Source organism: Manis pentadactyla, chromosome 7 (genome assembly GCF_030020395.1).
Source record: "Manis pentadactyla isolate mManPen7 chromosome 7, mManPen7.hap1, whole genome shotgun sequence".
Lineage (NCBI taxonomy): Eukaryota > Metazoa > Chordata > Mammalia > Pholidota > Manidae > Manis > Manis pentadactyla.
The window spans coordinates 49,684,090-49,710,395 of record NC_080025.1 but is presented as its reverse complement, the minus strand read 5'-3'; the positions used below and the strand labels follow the sequence as shown (position 1 = coordinate 49,710,395).

At 36.4% G+C, this 26,306-nt stretch overlaps 1 protein-coding gene across 17 annotated transcripts in view; it reads right to left on the bottom strand.

The window, feature by feature from the left end:
• LOC118929068 (cytochrome c oxidase assembly factor 1 homolog) overlaps nucleotides 1-26,306 on the bottom strand; it is a 107,787-nt gene that overhangs the window by 33,813 nt on the left and 47,668 nt on the right. For 6 of the 17 annotated variants that reach the window (XM_057504382.1, XM_057504385.1, XM_057504375.1 and 3 more), the window contains one exon: nucleotides 4,425-4,491. The exons of 1 other annotated variant lie outside the window; for it this stretch is intronic. Coding sequence is in view for 1 of the 16 variants with exons in the window: in XM_057504369.1 (XP_057360352.1) it covers nucleotides 1,671-1,800; nucleotides 3,937-3,959 (153 nt within the window). In the remaining 15 variants the exon portion in view is untranslated. Of the gene's footprint in view, nucleotides 1-1,670; nucleotides 1,801-3,936; nucleotides 3,977-4,424; nucleotides 4,492-18,118; nucleotides 18,373-24,127; nucleotides 24,147-26,306 lie in introns of those variants that run through there. 10 more of the 17 variants (XM_057504378.1, XM_057504373.1, XM_036918889.2 and 7 more) reach the window with 7 other exon arrangements.

The window sequence follows — 26,306 nt, the reverse complement described above, 5'->3', positions numbered from 1 at the left end:
TACTATTGCGTTTCCTGCATCTGAAAAATTTTAAACTTTGCATCTGTATTTTCATTATTCTCCAAGTATTTTTTTGATATCTTCTTTGATTTTTTTTAATGACCTATTGGTTGTTTAGTAGCATGCTGTTTAGCCTCCATGTGTTTGTGCAATTTCCCTCCTATTTCTTGTAACTGATTTCTAGTTTTAGACCATTGTGGCCAGAAAAGATGCTAGATGTGATTTCAGTCTTCTTAAATTTATTGAGACTTGCTTTGTGGACTACCATGTGATCTATTCCAGAGACCGTTTTATGTGCACTTGAAAAGAATGTGCATTTTAAAGTTTTGGATGTAATGTTGTGTGTGTATCTGTTAATTTCATTTAGTCTAATGTGTTATTCAAATCCACTGTTTCCTTATTTATTTTCTGTCTGGATGACCTATCCATTGATGTAAGTGGCATGGGAAAGTATCTAGTATTACTGTATTACTATCAATCTCTCCCTTTATGTCTGTTAATACTTGCTTTTTATATTTAATGTTCCTCTTTTGGGTGCACAGATATTACAATTGTTATATCTTCTTGTTGGATTGTGCCTCAATATACATATCCTTTTTCATCTCTTATTCTAGTGTTTATTCTAAAGCCTATTTTGTCTCATTTAAGTGTTATTACCCCACCTTTTATTATTCTTTTTGAATGAAGTACCTTTTCCTATCCCTTCATTTTCGGTCTGTGGTGTCTTTAGGTCTAAAATGAGTCTCTTGTAGGCAGCAAATAGATGGTGTCTTGATTTTTTATCCATTCAGTCACCCTATGTCTTTAGATTGAGCATTTAGTTCATTTATGTTGAATGTAATTATTGATAGGTATGTAGTTATTGCCATTTTGCTAAATGTTTCCTGACTGTTTTTGTTGTTCTCTCATCGTTTTTTCCTCTCTTGTTTCCTCTTTTTAGTGCTATGTTTGGATTTTCTTCTCTTTGTTTTTGTGTATTCATTCTAGGTTTTGGGCTTGTAGTTACCATGGGGTTCTTATATGAATGACAGCCTACATATACAGCAATCTATGGTAAGCTGATGGTCACTAAGTTCAAATGCATTCCAACAACACTATGTTTTTTACTTCCCTTCCTCCATGCTTTATGTATATGATGACTTCTTTTACAATTTTTTATTTAGTGAGTCCCTTAACAAATTTTTAGATGAAACTAAGTTTACTACTTTTATCTTTTTGACCTTCATACTAGCTTTAAAGTGATTGATCTACTACCTCTCTATGTTTGCTTTGACCAGTAAAATTTTCTTTTTTATATTATTCTTCCTTCTAGTTAGGGTCTCTTCTTTTCCTCTTAAAGAAGATCTTTTAGCATTTCTTTTAAGGACAGTTTAGTAGTGGTAAACTTTTTAATGTTTATCTGTGGAGCTTTTTATCTCCCCTTCCATTCTGAATGATATCCTTTCTGGGTAGAGTATTTTTGGTTGGCGGTTTTTCTTTTCTGCACTTTGACTTTATCATGTGCCTCCCTTCTGGTTTGTAGAGTTTCTGATGAAAAATGAGCTGATAGCCTTATGGGGCTTCACTTTTAGGTAACTCATTTCTTTTCTCTCACTGCTTCTAACAGATTGTCTTCATTGTAATTGACACTGTAATTACGATGTGGCTTGGTGTGGACCCCTTCAGTTTACCTTCTTTGGAGCTCTCTCTGCTCCCTGGATCTGGATGTCTGTTTCCTTCCTTAGGTTACAGATGTTTTCAGCTATTATTTCTTCAAATAAGTTTTCTACTCCTTTCTCTCTCTCTCCTCCTCTGGGACTCCTATAATGCAAATAGTTAGATGACTGACAGTGTCTTAGATCTCTATTAAGTTATCTACTTTTTATTCATTTTTATTTCTTCTGTTCAGCTTGACTGATCCATTATTCTGTCTTCCAAACTGCTGAGCCATTCTTCTGCATCCAGGCCTAGTAATCTGACATAGCCAATAAGAGGTTAAGTTCCAAAATATACAAAAAAACCACACAACTCAATTTTTTAAAAACTAACAATCCTATTAAAAAATGGCTGTGGACCTGAACAGACATTGTTCCAAAGACATACAGATGACCAACATGAAAAGATGCTCAGCATCACTAATCATCAGGGAAATGCAAATCAAAAGCACAAGACACCACCTTACACTTGTCAGGCAGCTACTATCAAAGGGACAAAAAATAAGCACTGGAGAGGATGTGGAGGACAGGGAGCCCTCCTACACTGCTAGGAACGTGAACTGTGCAGCCACTGTAAAAAAGCAGCATGGAGATTCTGCAAAATATTAAAAATAAAACTACTGTACAATCCAGCAATTCTACTTCATAGTATTTATCCAAAGAAAATGAAAATAATTTGAAAAGACACAGGCATCCTTGTATGTGCTACAGCATAATTTACAATAGCTAAGATATGGAAGCAAACTAAATGTCCACCAATGGATGAAGGATAAAGATGATGTGGTACACAGATACAACAGATTATTATTCAGCCATAAAAAAAGAACAAAATCTTGCCAATCATGACAACATGGGTGGACCAAGAGGGTATTATGCAAAGTGCAATAAGTCAGACAAATACTATATAATTTCACTTATATATGGAACCTATAAAACAAACAAAACATAAACATACTCATAGGTACAGAGAACAAACTGATGGTTGCCAGAGGTGACAAGAATTGGATGCTGGATAAAGTAAGCAAAGGGTATTAAAAGGAATAATCTTCTGGTTTTAAAATAAATAAAACATGGTATGCAATGTACAGCATAGGGAAAATAGTCAATAATACTGTTAACTTTGTGGAGTGACAGATGGTAACTATTTGTGGTCACCATTTTGAAAGGTCTATGACTCAAATCAGTATGTTGTACACCTGAAACTAACAAAATAGTACATGTCACTTATTCTTAAAAAAAAAGTAAGTAATTTAAAACTTTAAATTTAAAAATAAGATAAAATAATAAAATTAAAATTAAAATGCAAGGAAATGATAAACATAATTGAGGATAGCAGTATTTCTGATGGGGAGATAATAAGACAGAAGTGGAAGGAACACTTGGTAGACAATAGTGTAGAGGAGGTAAAACTTAACCTCTGCCCTCTTTGGGTCTTCAGCTGGGCCCAGAATTAAATTGACCTAAGGCAGATTAACATGAGAAAAGCACACAAATTTAATTTTTACACATACATGGAAGTTTCCACAAGAAAATAAAGATCCAAAGAACCGACAAAATCTAAGTGCTGATATATTAGGTGACCAAGGAGAGGCAGTTGTGGAAAAAGTAGCTAAAATGCATGGTGAGACAAAGGAAAATAGGACCTGTTTTCTAAGGTTTGTTTGTACGGAATACTCAGTCTCAGCTCCTGTCTCCGGTGAATGAATGCTGCCTCTCAGCATAAGGAGGGCATTCTGATATGGGCCTTTGATCTCTTTCTTTCAGGAAGAAAAGGAGAAGTCAGAATGCCCTTCTAGCACCTGTCTTGCAAGTGCCTTTAGTTCAAAATAATCCTTCCGCCAAAATGACATTTTGAAGTAGCATATTCCACCACTCTTCAACAGTATTGGTTCGCACATTGTTACTGCACTGCATGATCGGTTCACAGAAATCCATAACATACATGCAATACATAGATTCTTTTCCATGTAGTAAGTATTAAAAAAATTTAAACATAAAATAACAATACATTAGTTCTGTGCCAAACATATAGTAAGGGCCCAAGAAATAATAACTATATTTATTGTGAGGGGAAGTATTTACACAAATGTACAGTAGAATTCAATCATGTATATGCTGTATGGTCTAAATAAAAGCGGACTCATTTTTTAAGGATAAAAAGAAATGAGGAAATAGATCAAAATGACTACTTCTGGGTGCTGAGAAGCAGAGTAAATTAATTTTTTGGGATCTTCATACTTATTTGGATTTCCACATCTTCTGCATTAAGAATGCTTAAGTTACTAAAAGTGATAACAAAACCAAGAACAAGCCAATGAGTACAGTATCTGATGCATATTATGTAGTTAACAAATATCTGTCACAATAATAAAGAAATGTAAATAGCACATTCCTTCAATATTATCGAACTACTAAATGGCTTTTCTTCACCATTTTATTGTAGCAAAGTGACTTGAAGTGTACTGGTATACAGGATATGTTCTAAAGGTCCCATACAGTCCCTTGTGCTACAGCTTATTACAGCTTATCTAACTCCTCACTCAGTCAGCATTTCACAAAGACACTGCAGAAATACAGAAGGGGGCTAAATACCAACTCTATTCCTCTTTAAATCTCTCTTGGCCTTTGAGCTGTAAGCCCAAACAGTATTGTTATGAAGAATGATAGAGAAAATACCATAAAAGCAATTTGTTATCATTAAAGGGAAAGAGAGTTGTGAGTTGCTCTTACCCTTTATATTCCTCAGGGTCTTGAGGGCATAATCAGGTCTTTGTAATCCCAATAACAATCAGAGTTTCTGAAATAAAAAAGGTTAAAAAATGGCTTCTTAAATAAATATGTTTAAATATGTCTTCATCCTCCCCCACCTAATAGCTCTAACATTTCTATTTTATAGATTATACTTTGATGACTAAGATGGTCTTTGATAAAAATAAAAACTATTCTTAAAATTCAGCTCTGAGTAAACTTTTCTTCTGTTTCATGTATTATATCTTCCTAACAAGACTCTGAAGTTTACCCACAACTGGCAAGTTGTGTTATTTGTCTTGGGTTCAGTACACTATGTTTGGCAGATGGTAAACATTTAATACATAACAAGGATTCTTTTCTCTTGTTCCAAAAGTGAAAGAGCTTTATTAAAGTTCAAGAGCTATGAGGAACAGCTGGAGAAATTACCCTAAATGTGAAACTGCTGGTGATACAACTATAGACAATCTGATAATAAGCCACTCCTTGTATTATAAAGGAATGAACATAACAACATGCTTTGTCCATAATTTCAGCCTGACATAATCTTAAAGTGGGAGAGTGTGATTTGTGATGAATGGACCCAAGTCACGGCAAGATTTCCCTGATGAATAGGCTTTATTGAGTTAGTCACAGAGAGAGTAAAATATGCACAACTCAGTATCAGGGCTTAAATCAGGCCTTTTAAGGGCAGACCTCCTAAGACCACTCTCCTTCCAATGTGCTCAGCAGAGCTGAACCATGGCATCAGTATTAGGTGTTTTCAAAGTTGTTGGTAAACTGATAGAATTGTTTGGTTCAAAGTATTTTAAAAGTTAAAGGTCACTAGCCAAGTTTATTTTTCAGCAGATACTACACTTTGTTTTTCTTACATACACTTGTTACAACAATAGCCCTTCGTGTTTCTTTCTTCCACCACACACCACACATGACATGTACATGTACAACTACCCTGCCAGGCTATAGAATAAATAAGTGCATTTACTCTAACACCATCTTCTCCCCTACTCAAGGAAACAAGCCAAAAACTGTTATAAAATTAAGTGTAAATTCACCCTAGTTTGTATTGTAGAAGTAAATTAATTATAAGTTTCAATTCTTAGATATAACAAATTACCTGTTCAATACCTCATAACCATTCACTACTCTGAATTATAGGAGGATAATGCCACACAGAAAAAGTCAGATTATACTTTGACAGGGAAAATGTGCTAATGGTACATACACAGTTCAAGAGAGATTTACATGAAAAGTCTTACTAAGGAATCCTATAATGAATTTAAACAAGCCAGATGTTAATCAGTGGCCCACTTGTACCATCGGAATAAAATAAGTAAGGTCTGTTGATTCCTTTAATAGTAAGATCCCCTCAACAGATTTCTAAAAATTACTACCCATCAATACTGACTGTTTCTAGCTCTTACTTTTGGGAACCTGTCCTTGCCTACTTATGAACAAAGTAGTAAATAATAGTCAAAGATGACATTTCTAAAATTTAAAAATGAAATATTAGCAGCATATCATTTGAAGACACAATGATTAATATACACTTTATTAAGAAATTTTTTAATTAAGGAGGTTGCCCCTCCATCCACCTAATTAGTTAAACATAATTAAATAGACAACATTTTAAATTGGGGACCTAATCCTTACTGATGTACTATTAGGGGAAAAACTTACAACCACTAAAAAGAGAAGGGGATATTCTCATGATTCCCGTACTCTTGGCAGAAAATTATGTATTTGTTTCCCTCACTAGTAACGTAATTCTTAATAATACTTATAACCTAAGATGAGATTTAGACTACTGAATTATTTGGCTTTTCAGAAAAAAATACACACATATACATATATATGCTGATAAGCTGTACCTTCTTCCCATGAAAACTGTAAAATTGCAAGCAAGCAGCATTTAAAAGCTAAGGATAAGGGCCATATCCCTCTACATGTTTTGTAGGATTTAGGGCATCACTTAATGCTCTCATCCAAGTTTACTTAAAACATTAATGAAGTTTCCTATTACCAAAAATAGTGAACTAGGTCTTACACATGAACTTTCTTACTGAAAACAACTTCCTATGTATAAACTATTTCAAAAAATCTTCTCAAAAGCACTGAAAAATAACAAGAGATAAGAAATTATCAAGTCACAAGGAAAAGGTGATTTCAACAAATGGTGCTGGGAAAACTAAACAACTCCATGCAAAAGAATAGTTGAACCCTTACCTTATACTATACACAAAAAATAACTCAAAATGGATCAAAGACCTAAAAGTGTAAGAGCTAAAAGTATAAAACTCTTCAAAGACAACATAGGGGGAAAGCTCCATGACATTGGATTTGGCAATTTCCTGGATATGACACCAAAACCACAGCAAACAAAACATAAAGTGGACATTATAATTAAAATTTTTCATGCATAAAAGGCCAGTAACAACACAGTAAAAAAGTAACCCACAGAATTGGAGATATTGGAAAATCACATTCCTGATAAGGAATTAATATCCAGGACATATAAAGAACTCCTAATATTCAACAACAAAATTCAAAAATGGGCTAAGGACATTTTTCCAAAGGATGTAGAAATGGTCAAGAAGACATAAAAAGATATTCAACATCACTAATCATTACAGTAATAATGTAAGTTAAAACCATGAGATACCACTTCACACCTGTTAAAATGGTTATTTAAAAAGAAAGAAAAAAGTTGATGAGGATGTGGAGAAATTAGAAGTCCTGCACATTGCTAGTGGGAATGTAAAATGGCACAGCTGCCATGGGAAGAAATTTTGTTTATTCATCCATTATTTGGGCACTTGAGTTGCTTCCATCTGTTGGCTGCTGTTTATAATGTTGTTATGAACGTGGATGTACAAATATATGCTCCAGTCCCTGCCTTCATTTCTTTTGGGTATTTACCCAGTAGTGAAATTGCTGGATCATACAGTAATTTTATTTGTAATTTTTGAAGGAACCACCACTCTGTTTTCCACAATACTTGACTGCCAGCTCAGAAAGTGGCACTCTTTATAGTGCTTAACAGCCATACTCTTGAACTAATCCAAAAGCTTCAGTGTAGCCTTAATACCAGTCAGAATCTGAAATGGGAAAGGGACCAGGGGGAGAAAGAGCTCTGAAAAGAACTTCTTTAGGCTACAGCCCTTCATGTTTATCCTCCTGTGGAAGCCATCAGAAAAGCAACCCAAGGATTCCCCACACCACCAAGAAACATAAAAAGTGTGCCTCTTATAGTCTCTCCACTATGGCAACTCCCAGTGGTGGCCAATTCCATCACAAAAATCATGGTAAATTCTTCTGAAAGAAAGAAAGGATTGCATCATGGCCATCCTAATCCACACACTTGACTTTTAGTTCACTCACCATCACCTGGTGCCCAACATTACAGACCTAACCCAAATTAGACCTTGATTTCTGGGGTCTCACAACTTCCACAATATAAGATCCACATTATTTACAAACAAATCAATGAATATTTCATATTCATAAGGGAATCTGCAATTCTAAGAGCAAGTTTCCAGAACCTCTTCTGGGGAGTTGGGGAGTTAGAAGAGACATTCAAAACAAACAGTTATTTTTTTATATCATATGTACTTAACCAAAACTTACTGCTAATTCCTCTGGCAATTTCAAATGGTTTGGAAAGGCTAGAGCAGAACTGAGAGAATTGAAGAATCAGGCTGTTTAGAGACTCTCCAACGCTACACGGTTCAGAATGAGATCCCTGACACAAAGCCAGGCAAATGCAAAGAGCAAACTGACTCAATGGACTACAAACTCATCCTTCAGTAGCTGCCAAGGAGTTGATGTTTTAAAGCAGTAGAGCTATTATTTGGTTTGTGAGCAAATACCTCCCCATTAATAGTTCCTTAGAACACTATTCTAACAAGCTCAGTATTACCAAGGAGTTTCCATTAAACCTGGTTATTTTTGTTAAATATAACAAAATCAGTATCTTCAATGAAGTCTTGGTTGATACAAAGGGAAAAATCAAGAATGCCTTTCTTTTCTCTTTTGGTTTATGCACTCACTAGGCGAACGCATGACAACAGTCAGCCACAACACATTTGTGGTTTATTTTCAGAAAAACATTCCGGCAAAATCAGCATAACTGATTAAGTGTTCCTTATTTGAAAATATTGGTGCAGTAGTAATTTTTTAAAAAATGACTTCATCATTTTCACCGTATTTCAAGAGTTCAAGTGAAATTTTCATTTTGAATAAAATCTCAATTAACACAAACAACTTGAGATGGACTATCAAAACAACCAAACCACAGAAGAAGAGACATGTAATGAATAAAGTCCCCGATTAACACTTTGCCTAAGTAGATTTTTCCAGAGGTATACTGTGTTCTGGCTATGTAGGCTGGCTTTTGTTTCTTTCAATTAAATTAGAGAAAGGAAAAAGATGGGGAGGGGAATGTGACAGTCACACTTAATCTACACCAGGCTGCCATATGTCACTTTTTGTCCTTTGCTGGTTCATTGATTATTCATGAATTCACTATCAGAAAAGCGCTATAATTATCTTTACAGCCACAAAGCTGTCAACTCAGTTCCAAGTATGCCTGCCTTTGTTTCAAGGAAATGCAGTTTTGGCAAAAAAGGCCTTGTGTATACAAGATTGCCCTATGCTATAAGTATAAAAAATAATTGTGTAAATATAAAGACAACATTGATAAAGGGGAGTTTCCACCTCAGCCTTATTATTAACTGTTACATCAAAAGAAAAATGAAGCAGTCTCCTCTTTTAAAACCTTTAGTTTCTAAGGATTTCCATAGACGCCTTAAATTATACTCCCTCCTGTATTTTGTTATCAATGGTGTTACTGTTTCCATTTATTTTCTTCTTTTATCTGTGCTTGTTTCTGGCAAGTATCCTCTGCTATTAACTTGCACGCTCAAAGCTACCTGAGTTCCAACACTGCTTCCCTCGGATGCATTACATCAGCTCTATGTCGAAATCTGCCCTACAGTTTTCCCATATATAGTCACTGCAAGAAAAGATTTCCCCAGATCATTCAAATTCCAACTTGTTTTACAGCACCTAGAAAAGACATACTTTTTAAAAGGAATAAAAACAGACCCTCAGCTTTCCTCATTACCAGACAAGATAGGGAAAACAAGCTTGCCTAAAGACATTTTAAATGCTTCCTTGATGGCTTCAAGCTTAATACTACCACTACAAATCCATCCTATTTGCACTGAGGGAGAAAGATCAGAGGAAAAATAGATTAAAAATATGCCTTCATCCTAAAAGTCTTTGACTAGCTTGAAGAATAAAAAAGCAAAGTAAAATCTACACTCCAAAATTACGGTCACTTGAAATTTTTATATTAAATAAGGCCAAAAATGTAAATTGAATTTAATTTTCCATAGGTGAGATCAACTACAATTTTGTCATGAAAGTTCAAAACACATGACGAAAGTTCTTTAACAGTTAGTGATTGAAGGTAGACATATTCCAAAGAGAACACAGCATTTCATTAATAGTTCTAACATATCATGCATTCCTCCATGCTTTATTTCTTTTGAGGATACCAGATATATCTTTTGAGGATCCCAAAACCTAAAAATATCTTTATAATTCAAAGACCTGTAACCTCCATTAAGAGGAAAATGAGGCATTAAGAGACTTGATATTTCAGAACTCCACTATGATGTAATATTAAGTCATCAGATTCCTAAAGTAATAAAGGTATGAAGTCAATGTTTATGCCCAAGAAAACAAGAGAAAAAATATTCAAATACAGCTTGAATCTTTCCATGATTTAAAATTAATTGGAGAGGCTTAGCAAGTTAGTGTATAATTGTTTTCTATGACTATCTACCTCCAGGAAGCCCCAAACCTGTTTATTCTTTAGCAAGTGTATCACCACTTGTTCAACCATCCAGGATAAAAACCTAGGCCTCTTCTACAACCCTGATTTCGTTAGTCAGGATTAGGTGTAGCTGCATATAGCTACATACAACAAGAACAAAAACAGAGAGACAAAACCAAAGGCTTATACAAGATAGAAATTGATTGCATGATCACAATAAAGAAGGCTGGATGTAGTCAGTCCACTGTATAATAGTTCAGTTTTGGGCTCTTTCCCTCTTTATGATGTGCCACTCTCAACACGTGCCTTCCATTTTGAGGTCCAAGATGGCTGCTTGAGCTCCTGCTATCACATGCATGAAATAGCCTGTACGAAAGAGGGGAACTAGGACTCAATCACTTTAATATCATTTTCTAGGAGATGTACACATTTTCTAGGAGCTTCTAATTTCATTTTACTAGTCTCAAGTTAATGATATGGTCATGTCTAGATACAAAAAGAACTTGAAAATCTTTTCACTGACCAACAATATGTTCAGCTAAAATAATAGAACCCTTTCTATTAATCAAAGAAGACAATGGATGCTAGGATCAGGGCAGTTACAATTTCCCTCAGACTTCTCTCTTACTCCACACATTCAAGTCCTCTCAGTTCTTTACCATTATTTAGCTGAGTCAAACCAACCAACATGGTTGAAATTCACCATATCACCTTTGCTTGAACGATCACATCTTAACTGATCTCCTTGACCCAAGTGGAAATTAGCTATTCTATTTGGGCACAGAAACTAAAGAACAACACCAATTGGCTTAAGCATGAAAAGAATCATAAGTGGGAGGCACCAAGCCTTTCTCTTCAGGATCATACAAGCTATCCTGGCAAAGCAGGAATTCTCCATTTTTCCATGAAAATATATTCAGACCCCTATAGGAAAAGCAGAGAGACTGACAGCAATCTGGTGTCTGTGTCATAGTGGAGAATCTTGCTGGGTTTAGTGATAAGAGATAAGCATCTTCACAAGGCAGGAATTAGGTCTATGTGTCAGAAAATACTTCCCAGTGAGCAGACTTTTGTGCCAAAACAAAAAATTCTTCAACCTAGAATTCTATACTCAGCACAAATAGTCTTCAAGAATGAAGACAACATAAATACTTTTCTATACAAGATGAGAGAATTCACTGAATGCAGATTTGCACTAGAGAAATGTTTTTTAATTGAAATATATGACATGTAATGTGTGCATTTAAGGTCTACTTTATACTAATTTGACATCTTCATAAATTGTAATATGATTGCCACTGTTATAATTAGCATCTCTATCATGTTACATAATTATCACTTCCTTTTATTGGTTTCAATAATTAAGTTCTAGTCTCTCAGCAAGTTTGGTGATTATAATACAACATTGTTATCTATATTCACTGTACTATGTATAAGATCTCTAGGTCTTATTTACTATTTATTACAAGTTTGTACCCTTAAACAACATCTGTCCTATTCCCCACCCCACCCCATTTCATGATAACCACCATTTTACTCTGTTTTTATGAGTTTGGCTTTTTCAGATTCCACATATAGGTGATATCATACACTATTTGTCTTTCTTTGTCTGATTTCTCTCTCTCCAAAAATGTAAAAGTTCTTCCAGAAGGAAATATCAAATGGAAATTTGGAATGACAAAACATAATAGGGAGGTCTATAATGGCAAATATGTGGCTAAGTGTTAGTCATTTTTTTCTCATTTTTGATCTCTTTAAGTGTTAACTTAAGTGATGTCAGTAAGATGGCAGAATAGGAGTTTTCTACCATGTTCCCTGTAAAGAACATGAATTATGACAACCACTCATGCTGAGTATTTTTGTGGAAGTCTGGGAGTGCTGCAGGGAAGTTCCAGCACATCTTTACAGCAAAAAAATCTAAGATTAGATGCAGTAGAGAGGGTAAGAGCAACAGTTTTACTGTACCCACATCACCCCTCTCCCAAAGTGACAAAGCTCAGTGCCATAGTGCCCTCTCACAAGCAATTTCTCCCACCTGGGAAAACAAGAGCATGTGAGTGCCCTGTTTCTCCAATTGCGCTGCCAAAGAGACCCACTTCTTTCTCACTCCACCCAGAACACTAGGGTGAGCTGAACAACCGAGAGGCAGAGAGGGGCTGCAAAAGCAGCAACCAGGCTGGGAATAAAGGCTCATAGATTCTACTAACCAGTTTGAGGAGCGTATCAGGAAGCCCACCCCTGAGCTGCTGAGGTGACTTGCCTAAGATTCCAATTGGCCCATGGGCACCCGCAATGCTCCGCTCCACATGCCTCATTCACATATACCCCACCTGTGGCATGCTCCCGGTCTGTGATCCCTCCAGTCCATGCTTTCAGTGAATGGATGTGTTTAACATTCTTTACGTAAGTAAAACTGTGTTTAAAGAGATGTTCATACATGTATATATATAATAGTATGTTACTGAGCCATAAAAAACAAGGAAATTCTGCCATTTTCAATGATATGGATAAACCTGGAGGGCTAAGTAAAATAAGCCAGACAGAGAAATTCAAGTACTATAAAAATCTCACTTATATATGGAATCTTAAAAAAAAAGAAAAGAAACGGAAACTCAAACCCAAACAGAGTAGAATAGTAGATGCATGGAAATGGGGAAAAGTTGGTCAAAGAATACAAACTTTGAGTTACAAGATGAATAAATTCTAGAGATGCATGTACCACTTGATGACTATAACATATATAGCATAATGTATAGTATGGTGACTATATTCTATATTGTGTAACTGAAATTTGCTAAGAGAGAAGATCTGAAGGGTTGTCACACACATACACAAAGGTAACTATGTGAAGTAAATGGATAGGTTACAGAAATCTTTCACCATGTATATGTACATTGAATCATCACATACACTTTAAATATACTACTTTTGTTTGTCAATTAGACCTTAATGAAGCTGAAAAAAAGTTAACTTAGCTATTTAAAGAACACTTAGTAAAGCATATGGGCTTATATCATGTAAAAGTAAAATATGTGACAAAAATAGCACAAGGGGGGCATAGACAGAAGTATATTGTATGGTTTTTGTGTGAAATGGACTATTATTTAAAGGTAATAGTATATTACTTAAAGGTCAATTGATAAAATCAGATATATATTGTAAACCCTAGAGTAACTGCTAGAAGATAAGACAAAAGATATAGCTAATGAGCCACTAATGGAGATAAAATGGAATCGCAAAATGATACTCTATTAATCCAAAAGAAAGCAGAAAACATGGAAAAAAGTGAATACAGATGAGACACATAGAAAACAAAGAGCAAGATGGCAGATTTAAACTTAATCATATTGATAATTAAATGTAAGTTGTCTAAACACTATGATTAAAAGCCAGAGATTATCATAATGGGTAAAAGAAAAAGAAGCCTCAATGACACATTATCTGTAAGAATTATTTGGTCCATGACACTGACTAATGTCCTTGAGGTCTACAAAAACTCTTCCCTCTACCTGAGAAATTACTGTATAGTGCAGGAAGGAAGACTCAGTAAGGAACTCACTTCACAGTGGGTCAACCCTCTAGTCAATAAAAATTTCCCTGCCAGGAAGTGAACAAATGCAGCAAGTCAGGATAATGGATTCAGCCTTTCTAGTAGCCCTGACATAGAATCTCAATTAGATGTGTACATCCTGAACTATCTCCTGACACAGAAACTTTGAGTGAATTCAAGCTTCCCAGCCATATCAAGAATTACATCAATTTGAAAAAGCTGGGGGAGTCAGTTGTCCAAACTAATTGATATCACACCGACCCAGTGAGGTTTCTATAAAACTGAGCTCCCAACACGCAACACAGTTAATTCTACAACCGCCAGCCACTGAGCAATGAGAAAAAACTTGGTGTTGCATCAAGTGAAGAACTTTGCAGGAGCTAACAGATGTGTTGGCCACAGCTCAGCAAGTTGGACTAGAAAACATGCACTTCAGCCTGCTGAGCAAGTCAGCTCAGTAAAATAGGTAACCAGGCAATGGCCTAGCATTTTCCTTCTGCGTCAAGTAAGAAACAAGATAGGCATCTCCCTTCATACATAGCAAAGCCCTGAGCAGATGCATTTGTATCCATACAGGTAGTTTCCCTGATAAACATTCATGAGGTGACAAAAATAACTTCTTAAGGGCTAGGACAGGGCAGTTGGGAGTAGTGGATCAGTATCTAACCCTGTATTCCTGGAATGCAGCAGCCAACAGAGCAGTTTCAATTTTATGTAGCCTCTTAACGCCAGCTGGTTGTGTTCTGTAAAGTCAATGAGCAAATACTGAGGAGGAGTGTCCTTGGGACAGTCATAGCTGTTTGAGATTGGACAGTCTTACAGTGGGTTGTTTTACCCCAGGATTTAGATGAGAAACAGGGAGCCAGGATAAGGTAGCCAATGAAATAGTCATATGATGAGGGAAGAGGCAGAGTCAAAAGGGGTGACTTTTTGAGGGGAGCAGTATAAGTACTTGTGTTAGTTTTCTATGGCTACTGTAACAAATTGTCACAAACTCAGTGGCTTAAAACAACACAAATTTACTATCTTACAGTTCTGTTAATCGTGTCTAACATAGATTTTACTGAGCTAAGTTCAAGTTGTCAGTAGGATGCATTTTTTTCTAGGGGCTCTATGGGAGAATTCGTTTCTTTGCCTTTTCCAGTTTGCAAAGGTCAGCTACTTTCCCTCATTCACGGCCTCATCCTCCAACCTCAAAGCTAGCAACAGCAGGCCCAGTCCTCACACTGCTAATTTTTCTGGTTCTTCCTTCCAATTCCCTCTTCCACATTTAGGGACCTTGGTATCACCAAGTTAATCCAGAATATAATCTTGATATTTTAAGGTCAGCTGACTAGCAACCTTAATTCCCCTTTGCCATAGAACCCAACATATTCAGAGCTTACAAGCATTAGAATATGAAAATTTTTGGAATCCAGGGGGCATTATTCTGCCTACCACAGTGCACCTGGCAGCTCTCCATAGGGATTTCTCCACTGGTTGCATGGAAAAAGCAACACTATTTAATAGGGGAAACAGTACAGATGGGGGAAATAGGGTAACCATTGTGATGCCAAGTCTACGCTTTTGTGATCTTCAGAAAGAGGTGTGAACAAGACTGCCAGGGACACACCAACACTGCTGCAGACTGGACTGGCTCAGAATAGAGTGGCTGGGCAACATTAGCGCCAACTCTGAGAAGCATGAAGAAACAGAAAAAGGATGGTAAGGGTGAGGATCAGAGTTTGATACCAGCTGCAAGATCTTAAATAGGCAAGTCACTTAACATTTGTGTCTTTCCTCAGCTGTAAAATGAAAAAGTTCATCTAAATTACCCTCTAAATTCTCTTCCAAGTCAAAATGCTATGATGTAATGTAATGAGGGAGAAGAGGAGAAAAAAGTGACCAGAAGTTTACACTCCTTAAATTTTAAACAGAGGCTTAGCATTTCATCTTCCCATGGGAGTGGAGAATAGAAAAGCAGGCTTTGTAATTTTGAGGCCAAATAAACAATACCTTAGAACAGCATGTGGAAAAATCTGACTCTTTATAGCATTTTCAGCTTAATCCATTTTAGTAAAAACAGCCAACAGGTGACATATTTTTGATGACTCCAATAAGTGAAATATATAAAATGAAAATATTATACCATGAGGAAAAGAAAGAAAATTTTAGAAGGCTAACCAATCTTTGGTGTTGGGAAGAAAGGTTTGGGAAAGGTGGAGGAACCAGTTCCTAGGAAGTAGAAAGTGTCATTCATGATGAATAACTTATGAGTTGTGGAACTGGTAACCAAGAGATTAATAAACACTTTAGAACACCTTAAAAAAGTTAATCAAGTAAATGACAATTATAAATGATCTCAGAAAACTAATTTTAAAAAGATAAAGTACTGAAATGTATTATGTAGTTAATCCTTATTACACAAGAATATTATCCATGATACATGATACTTATTGACTATAGCAATGCTCAGGCATTCAATACAATTAAATCCCTAGAAACAGCATCTAGGCTTCTTTTTTCCAAAAAGAACTGATTATTATTACTAACATCCCACACTAATTTACCAGACGAACACTTAAAAGTATATAAAATAATTATACTCAACCTAAAAGTAAAGGGAAATCCCTTATAATAATCCAGATGTTCACTTTGGGGCTTCAATTAACACTTATATAAATATTAATAAGCTAGGTTTGAGAATTCAGAAATAAATTTATCTAGGTAATTTACACAGTAAGAGGAGAGATACAGTTTTTTTATAAGTGATTGCATGTTATAAACAGTGATATGTAAAAGAAAACTGTACTGAGTCAACATTTTAAGGACATCAAAGCTGGATTTAGGAATAGAGTATTTACAGAGGGGACATGGAATGAGTTCTGGTGACTGAATTAAAAGTTTAGAAACCAAACCTGAGCACTAGTCCCCAGAATCTATGAAGGCTTAAGTTTGCTCACCTGTAAGATAACAAGATGCTAGTATTTGATAGGTAACAGCTAGTTATTTTTTGTAATCACTGATGGCAAATATTAACAAACAGGCATATGCTATCAAATGAAAATCATATGGATGAGGGAATAATTTTACATTAGAAAGTTATTGTTAAATGCTGCAACATGCCATCAAAAAACCTGCAAATTACTTATTTGTTTAATTTTGTTCCTTTTAATTTTAGAGCAGTTTTAGGTTCACAGGAAAATTGAGCAGAAAGTAAGGACTACGTACTTTCGGCTCAATATATGTCCCCACCCAGTGCATAGCCACCCCCACTGTCAACATCCTGCACCACAGTGCGACATTTACTACAATGAATAAACTTACACTGATACATCATTACCATCCAAAGTCCACAGTTTATATTAGGGTTCACTCTTGGTATTAAACATTCTACAGATTTTGACAAATGTATAACATGTATCACCATTATAGTATCACACAGAATAGTTTCATTCACTTAAAGTCCTCTAGGCTTTGCCTATTCATCCCTCCTCCCGCCAACCCCTGATCTTTTTACTCAAATTACTTTTTTACTTTTTCATAAGGTGGTAATGAATTAAAAGTTTAGAAACCAAACCTGGGACAATACAGCCCAGGAAGATTTGTTATATGACCCTGCAACACCCTAAGCTGTCTTTACTCACTGTCATACACCACAGAGCACTGGAGCGACTTCACTATTACAACAGGCAGCATAATACACAGAAGCTGACATAAGAATGAAAATATTTCATTCAAGAAACTTAATATTAGTAAGTTACTGATGTATTTATTTATAACAATACTCTGATATTATAGTCATCTAAACTTCAAAGAATTTTAGAGAATGTGGTGGAATGTAACTATTTTTTAAAAAGCAAGCAATATTTTTGCCCTTTCTGTTTTTTCCAATGGTCTTCTTTAATATTTAGGAGTCATTTTCAATTAGCTTTATTCTTCAAAGATGCTAAAGGTACAGCTAAAATTTTTTAAAATGGTATTTCCTGCTCCTAATAGTAATAACAAGTCTTCATTGTAATGTCCTAACAAGATTTGCTTCCCAGCTTTCTGTCAAAAAATGAAAAAATTAAGTTCATTATGTTTCTCATTCTATAGATCAAAAATCCAGAATTTATTTATTTTATAGCAGTAGTCAAAATGCTGGAAATTAACAGCTACCAATGACAAAGCACAATCTGGCAATTCACACTTATTCAATATATATTTATTCTTAAGAAAAACCATGGTTGATCATGCTTCAGAGCTGTTCTCTGACTCAAACCTGACTTAGAGCTGTTTTGTAAGCCCTAACCTTAGACTCACCATCACAATCAGGCAGGTTGCAAGACCCAAACTGTCCTGACCAAATGGGTGAGGTCCTGTGACTTAGGGCATGTTTCCACTTGCCAAAACAGCTCACTTCCAGTCAGGCAAGGAAGAGCTGGTGAACAAGCAGGCAGAAAAGACAGTGGCTGGTCTCTTATATATCTCCAACTTCCATGTACCACCAGAAGCCAGTTTTCAGATGAAAAAACATTATCTTGGATTTTCAAGCCCTCTTCTATGTATCTCTGTACCTTAAGAGGAAAACAGAAACATCATGGCTGAGACTATGTTGGTTTACCCTCTAATCTAAGGCCAGTACACTTTGATATGAAATCTATCTGGTTCAAAGTAGGCAATGTAAAATCCTTTTTAAAAATCTAGTCTTCCATAGTACAGGGATTACTGAATAGAAGGGGGAACAAGTGTGGCTTCAGGATGCTTGTAATGTTGTTTCCTTATTTGTTCTGTTGCTTGTTACATGATGTATTCAGGTGTGTACTTTTCAGTATTCAAGTTATACTTCAACAAAAAGCTCAAACCAGGACAAATACGAAGCATCTCCCAATAGGAAGAAAAGACTCAAGAAGGAGGGACATAATTTATTATTAAAGATCAGAGAAGAAATAAAGTTGAGAAGAATAAAACAATATAAAAAATTAATTAAACCAAGGGATAGTTCTTTGAGAAAATAAACAAAATAGATTAAATCCCTAACCAAACTTACCAAGAAAAAAAGAGAATCTACACACATAAACAGAATCAGAAATGAGAAAGGAAAAATCACTCTAGACACCAGTGAAATACAAAGAATTATTAGAGAATACTATGAAAAATTATATGATAAAAAATAGATAACCTAGAAGAAATGGACAACTTTCTAGAAAAATACAACCTTCCAAGACTGACAAAGGAAGAAACAGAAAATCTGAACAGACCAATTACCAGCAATGAAATTGAATTGGTAATCAAACCAACCCAAGAACAAAAACCCCAGATGGCTTTACTGCTGAACTTTATCAGACATTTAGAGAAGACCTAATACCCATCCTCCTTAAAGTTTTCCAAAAATATAAGAGGAGGGAATACTTCCAAACTCATTCTATGAAGCCAGCACCACTCTAATATCAAGACCAGGCAAAGACACCACAAAAAAAGAAACTACAGACTAGTATCCCTGGTGAATATAGATCCAAAAATACTCAACAAAATATAAGCAAACTGAATTCAAAAATACATCAAGAGGATCATGATCAAGTGGGATTCATTCCAGGGATGCAAGGATGGTACAACATTTAAAAATCCATCAACATCATCCACTGTATCAATAAAAAGATGGACAAAACCATATGATCATCTCCATAGATGCTGAAAAAGCATTTGACAAAATTCAACACCCATTCATGATAAAAACTCTCAACAAAATGGGTATAGAGGGCAAGTACCTCAACATAATAAAGGCCATATATAACAAAACCACAGCCAACATCATACTTAACAGTGAAAAGCTGAAAGTTTTTCACCTAAGATAGGGAACAAGACAAGGATGCCCACTCTCACCACTTTTACTCAACATAGTACTGGAGGTCCTAGCCACGGCAATCAGACAACACAGAGAAATAAAAGGCACCCAGACTGGTAAGGAAGAAGTCAAACTTTCACTGTTTGCAGGTGACATGATATTGTACATAAAAAACCCTAAAGAATCCACTCCAAAACTACTAGAACGAATATCTGAAGTCAGCAAAGTTGCAGGATACAAAATTAATACACAGAAATCTGTTGCATTCCTATATACTAATGATTAAATAGCAGAAAGAGGAATCAGGAAAATAATTCCATTCACAATTGCATCAAAAAGAATAAAATACCTAGGAATAAACCTAACCAAGGAAGTGAAAGACTTATACCCTGAAAACTACAGGACACTCTTAAGAGAAAGTAAAGAGGACACTAATAATGCAAATTCATCCCATGCTCTTGGGTAGGAAGAATTAATATTGTCAAAATGGCTATCCTGCCTAAAGCAATCTGCAGATTCAATGCAATCCCTTATCAAAATACCAGCAGCATTCTTCAACAAACTGGAGCAAATAGTTCTAAAATTCATATGGAACCACAAAAGACCCCAAAAAGCCAAAGCAATCCTGAGAAGGAAGAATAAAGCAGGGGGATTATGCTTCTCAACTTCAAGTTCTACTACAAAGCCACAGTAATCAAGACAATTTGGTACTGGCACAAGAGCAAACCCATAGACCAGTGGAACAGAATAGAGAGTCCAGATATAAACCCAAGCATATATGGTCAATTAATATATGATAAAGGAGTCATGGATATACAATGGGGAAATGACAGTCTCTTCAACAGCTGGTGTTGGCAAAACCGGACAGCTACATGTAAGAGAATGAAACTGGATTACTGTCTAACTCCACACACAAAAGTAAACCCAAAATGGATCAAAGACCTGAATGTAAGTCATGAAACCATAAAACTCTTAGAAAAAAACATAGGCAAAACTCTCTTGAATATAAACATGAACAACTTCTTCATGAACATATCTCCACAGGCAAGGGAAACAAAAGCGAAAATGAACAAGTGGGACTATATCAAGCTGAAAAGCTTCTGTACAGCAAAGGACACCATCAGTAGAACAAAAAGGCATCCTACAGTATGGGAGAATATATTCATAAATGACATAACTAATAATATAAATATATAAAGAGCTCATGTGCCTCAACAAACAAAAAGCAAATATTCGATTAAAAAATGAGCAGAGGATCTGAACAGACACTTCTCCAAAGAAGAAATTCAGATGGCCAACAGGCACATGAAAAGGTGCTCCATATTCCTAATCATCAGAGAAATGCAAATTAAAACCACAGTGAGATACCACTTCACACCAGTTAGGATGGCCAACATCAAACAACAACAAATGTTGGCGAGGATGTGGAGAAAGGGGAACCCTCCTACACTGCTGGTGGGAATGTAAATTAGTTCAACCATTGTGGAAAGCAGTGTGGTGGTTCCTCAAAAAAAAAGAAATACCATTTGATCCAGGAATTCCACTCCTAGGAATTTACCCTGAGAACACAGGATCCCAGACTCAAAATTCATATGCACCCCGATGTTTATCGCAGCACTATTTACAATAGCCAAGAAATGGAAACAACCTAAGTGTCCATCAGTAGATGAATGGATAAAGAAGATTTGGTACATATACACAATGGAATATTATTCAGCCGTAAGAAGAAAACAAATCCTACCATTTGCAACAACATGGATGAAGCAGGAGGGTATTATGCTCAGTGAATAAGCCAGGAAGAGAAAGACAAGTACCAAATGATTTTACTCATCTGTGGAGTATAAGAACAAAGAAAAAAAAACTGAAGGAACTAAACAGCAGCAAACTCACAGAGCCCAAGAATGGACTAACAGTTACCAAAGAGAAAGGGACTGGGGAGGGTAGGGGGGAAGGGAGGGATCAGGGAATTAAGGGGCATTATGGTTAGCACACATAATGTAGCGGGGGACATGGTGAAGGCAGTATAGCACAGAGAAGACAAGTAGTGACTCTATAGCATCTTACTACGCTGATGGACAGTGACTGTAACCAGGTATGTGGTGGGAACTTGATAATGGGGGGAATCGTAACCCCAATGTTGCTCATGTGATTGATAATACCATAATATTAATAATATCATAATTTTAAAAATTATTCATGAAGATTAAAAAAAAGAAGAAAAGACTCATGAGTATGAATAGGCAACTCACAGAAATTCAAAGGGCCATATATATCAATAAGCTTTTAAAGACGCCCCGCCTCTCTCAAACTCCCAAACCCTTTCCCTACGCCCTCAACAACACATAATCCCCAATTACTCAACCTTCCATCAGAACATTCCTGCTTGGGACACAACCCTGACTGCATATACAATCACCTAGGAGTTAAAACAAAAAAAAATTACCTAAGCCTGAGTTCCAGCCAGACTATCTGAGTCAGAATCTCTGGGAGCCAGGACCCAGGAAATGGTATGCTTACAAATCCTCCCAGGTGATTTTTAATGTGCAGCCAGGGTTTAAAGTCATCACCAACTGAAACCTGGCAATCCCTACAGCCCACTTCAGACATGGCTGTCTTCATTCTCACACTCCTTTTCCCATTAGGCCTGGAGATGGAGTAGGTGTTCTTATTTCTGGTTGCCACTTCCAAACTACTGTCTTACCTGCCTCCCTAAATTCCAACTTTCAATCTCACATTATCAGACCCAACCATCCCTAATTCTCCTTGCTGCAGTCATTAACATGACACCCCCAACCTCATTCCCTAAAGGTTTCAGCTTGTGGCCATGATATTCTCTCCAACACTGTTCTCATCAAAATGAATGATGATTTAATAAATAAAAAAAAACACCTTGAGACAAATGAAAATGGAAAAACAACATACCAAAGCTTATAGGATGCAGCAAAACAGTTCTAAGAGGGAAATTCATTGTGATAAATACCTATATCAAGAAACAAGGAAAAACTGAAGCTGACATTCATACCAAAGAACAAATGACACCTACAGTTAGTAGAAGGAAGAAAAGAACAAAGATCAGAGTAGAAATGAATGAAATAGGAACTAAAAAGACAATGAAAAAGATCGATTAAACTAAGAGCTGATTCTTTAAAAGATAAATGAAATCAACAAACCTTTAGCTTGATTTACCAAGAAAAATAGAAGGCTCAAATAAAATCAAATGAAAAAGAGGTTACAACTGATACCACAGAAATACATAGAACCATAAGAGATTATAATGCACAATTATATGCCAACAAATTGGACAACCTAGGAAAATGGATTAATTCTTCGAAACAAAATTCATGATGATTTAAATAGCTGCGTAGATGATGCATGACATCCTCCTCTCCTTTTAGAATCTGGTTTTTCACTTGGCCACACCACTCATTCCCACAGTCATCCCCTAAATTTGTCATTACCAATAACTTGGCCAGCCCCACAAATCACAATTTCTAGCATCCTATTCTCCAGCCATCCCCTTTCTTTTCAACTCACCTCCTCAAATAACTTTACTCCAAATTTTTAAACCACAGCTTTACAATCCATTGATTCTACCACCTTTTCACTGTCCTTCACACAACTTGAAGCCCACTGTCCATCATTATCCCCCGCTTTGAACACACCCTCAAAATATACTGCTTCCTCTTCCTATAGCATTATTCCTGTAGCATTACCAGGAAAACCTTAATCCTAGATGAATACTCTTTGTACATAAACTGCACAGTGAATTTGACTAGAGAAAAAAGAACCACATAGCTCTGCTGACTGACCTCACTATACCCCTACAACCACTGACTCCAAATGGACCATGATGTGGCCTTGTAACTATAAACCATTTTTATAGTTTCTGGATGATTAGGTCATACCTTTTCCTCTCTTCCCACTTCTATCTATCCCCCACCCTGCAAACTCAGTAGAAGACCTTGCTTCCTAATTCACTGAGAAAATAAAACCAATCAGAATCTATCAGTTTACCTACATTTGTGCCAAAATACTCTTGCTTTCCCTTTCCAACTATGGATAACAGTCTGTGCTCCTACTAAAACCAAACCCTCCATCGGATGCTGAGCCTTGTCTCCTTTCATCTACTCAATCTCATTCCAGCAATTCTCTCTTTTATACATCTTTAATTCCCCCCGTTTACTACATTATTCATGTCAGTATCAAAAACACTGCCATTGTCCTTATCTTTGAAAAACTCTTTAATCCCATATCTTCTTCCAGCAATGGTTCAGTTCTCTACCTACCCCGCCCCCAACCCTCTTTGGAGAGAAATCTTCAAAAGAAATGTCTGTTCTTGCTAACTCCAGATCCTGTCTTCCTATTCTCTCTTGAGGGCACACAAACCTACTAGCCTTTGTCTCTTCACTACTCTAGGAAACAGCTCCTGTGAAAACCTTTAATGACCTCCATATTATTAAAAACAAAGGTCAAGTCTCAGCACTTACCTTACTGGACCTAGCAGACCATATTTGAGATCAACAACCATTCCTTCTTCGAAACAGTCTCTACAGGGTACTATTTGCTCTTGGTTCTCCTCCTCCTTACTGAGTACTCCTCTTCAGTCTTTCTTATTATAAGCCTCATCCTCCCAAACTCAAAACATTTGATTGGCTCAAGGTTCTTCCTGAATTTCTTTTCTCTCTCTTTACTCAGGCCTTCATCTAATTTCAATGGCTTTTAGCCAGTCTTCTATGCTGACACCCACACCTCTAGCTCAGACATCTTTGTATTCTAGACTCTTATCTACCTGCTGAATCAACACCTTAACCTGAGTGCTGAGGAGGCATCTAGAGCTTGCGTGTTCAAAATCAAACTCCTATTTTCTCTCTTCTCCAAAACTGCTTCTTCCTTAGATCCCTTTCAATGAATGGTAACTCCAGTCTTCCAGTTTCCAGGCCAAAAACTCTGTACTTTTTCTCTCACACCCCACATTTAATAAATCAGCTATCTTGGTGATTTTACTTTCAAAATATATCCAGACTGTGAACACTTCTCACCTTCATCTCCACCCTGGACTAAATCACCATCATCTCTTCCTTGGATTATAACAGCCTAAATATAACTAGTCTCCTTGCTTCCTCCTTTAGCCTCTTTTTACTTACAGTGAACTCTCACCAGAGTAATTAGAGTGATCCTTTCAAAGCCTAAATAAAATCACATCACTGTGTTACCAATTGAACGCATTGTTTCCCCAATTCTTGTCTTCTCAAAGGAAAGAATTCAGTTGAGAGACCAGACAGTAAGAAAAATCAGCAAGGAATTTACTGGGTCAAAGCGAAAAGTACACTCTCAAGACAGGAAGCAGGGCTATCTGGAAACCAGAAGTAGCCCTCTGTTTGGGTTAGGGTGGCTTTTACTTTTCCTTAAGATGGCAGGAAGTCCTGCCCTGTGTCTTATGTCATCTGATTGACAGGTTTATTGATAGCTCTAGATCATGTAACCTTATTCTCAGTGTGCAGGCACCTTAGCCATAAGTACCTAGTGAAGCCCACAGGAGGGCCAAAATCACAATGCTAAGTAGATTGAGATGTTATTTTAATGACGTGGGGTTACTTTCGGACAAGGTTTTCAGACCTTGGACATGCCCTGCCATCAGGGAAGCCCCTGTGTTCCCAGGCCCCTTGACAATCTAGGTGTCCTTGACTATGAAACTGGGAACTCAAGAAGGCTTAGGGGTTGGTTGGCCAGGGCTGACTCTTTCTTGGTGATTAGCTGGCCCTTTTCTCCTGTTTAAATCTAAGTAACTGCCTACTCTAAATGCCTCTTTTCGAACCCTCACATTTCAGATGGTAATCACACTCAAAGTGAAAGACAGTCTTTACAAGACACCTGATCAATTCTCTCATCTCATCTCCTACTCCCTTACAGACTCTATTCCAGCTGCCCTGGCTTCCTTGTAGTTCATGTCACAGGGAACATGTCTCACATGAGGGTCTTCTAATTTGTTATTCCCTCTGCCTGGAATGTTCATCCTCCAATTATCTACATGGTACTTGCTCTCTTCTCTCACTCTCCATGGCACTTATTACCATCTAAGATATCATGTATTTTTTTTTGTCTACCCACTTTTCATCTCCCTTTACCAGCATGTGAGCACATGGGACTCTGCCTGTCATCTAGCAGTATTTAATTCATACATTGAATGAATGGTGCTAAGCTCATTAATAATCAGGAAAATGAAAATTAGAGCAATATGAAAAGCCATTACATACCAATCATATGCCAATAATGTAAGTCCTGATTAAACTAAGAGTGATCAGAATATGAAACAGAACTCTTATACATCACTGGCAGGAGTATAAATTAATGCAAATACTTTAGAGAATAATTTGACAATATTTAGTAAAGCTGAAATGCATATACTGTTCAATTCAGCAATTGCACTTTAGCATATACATCCTTTAGGGCCTAGAGCAACTTTCTCACAGGTACCCAAGGTGATCCCTCCAAGAGTACTCACTGTTGCACTGTTTGTAAAAGCCAAGCAACCAAAACCTAAATATCTACCAACAGGAAATATATGAATGACATAGATACATACAATGGAACATTATATAACAGCTAAAAATGAATGACCAACCTATAAATATCAACATGCCTGTACTTAAAAACCAAAATGCCAAG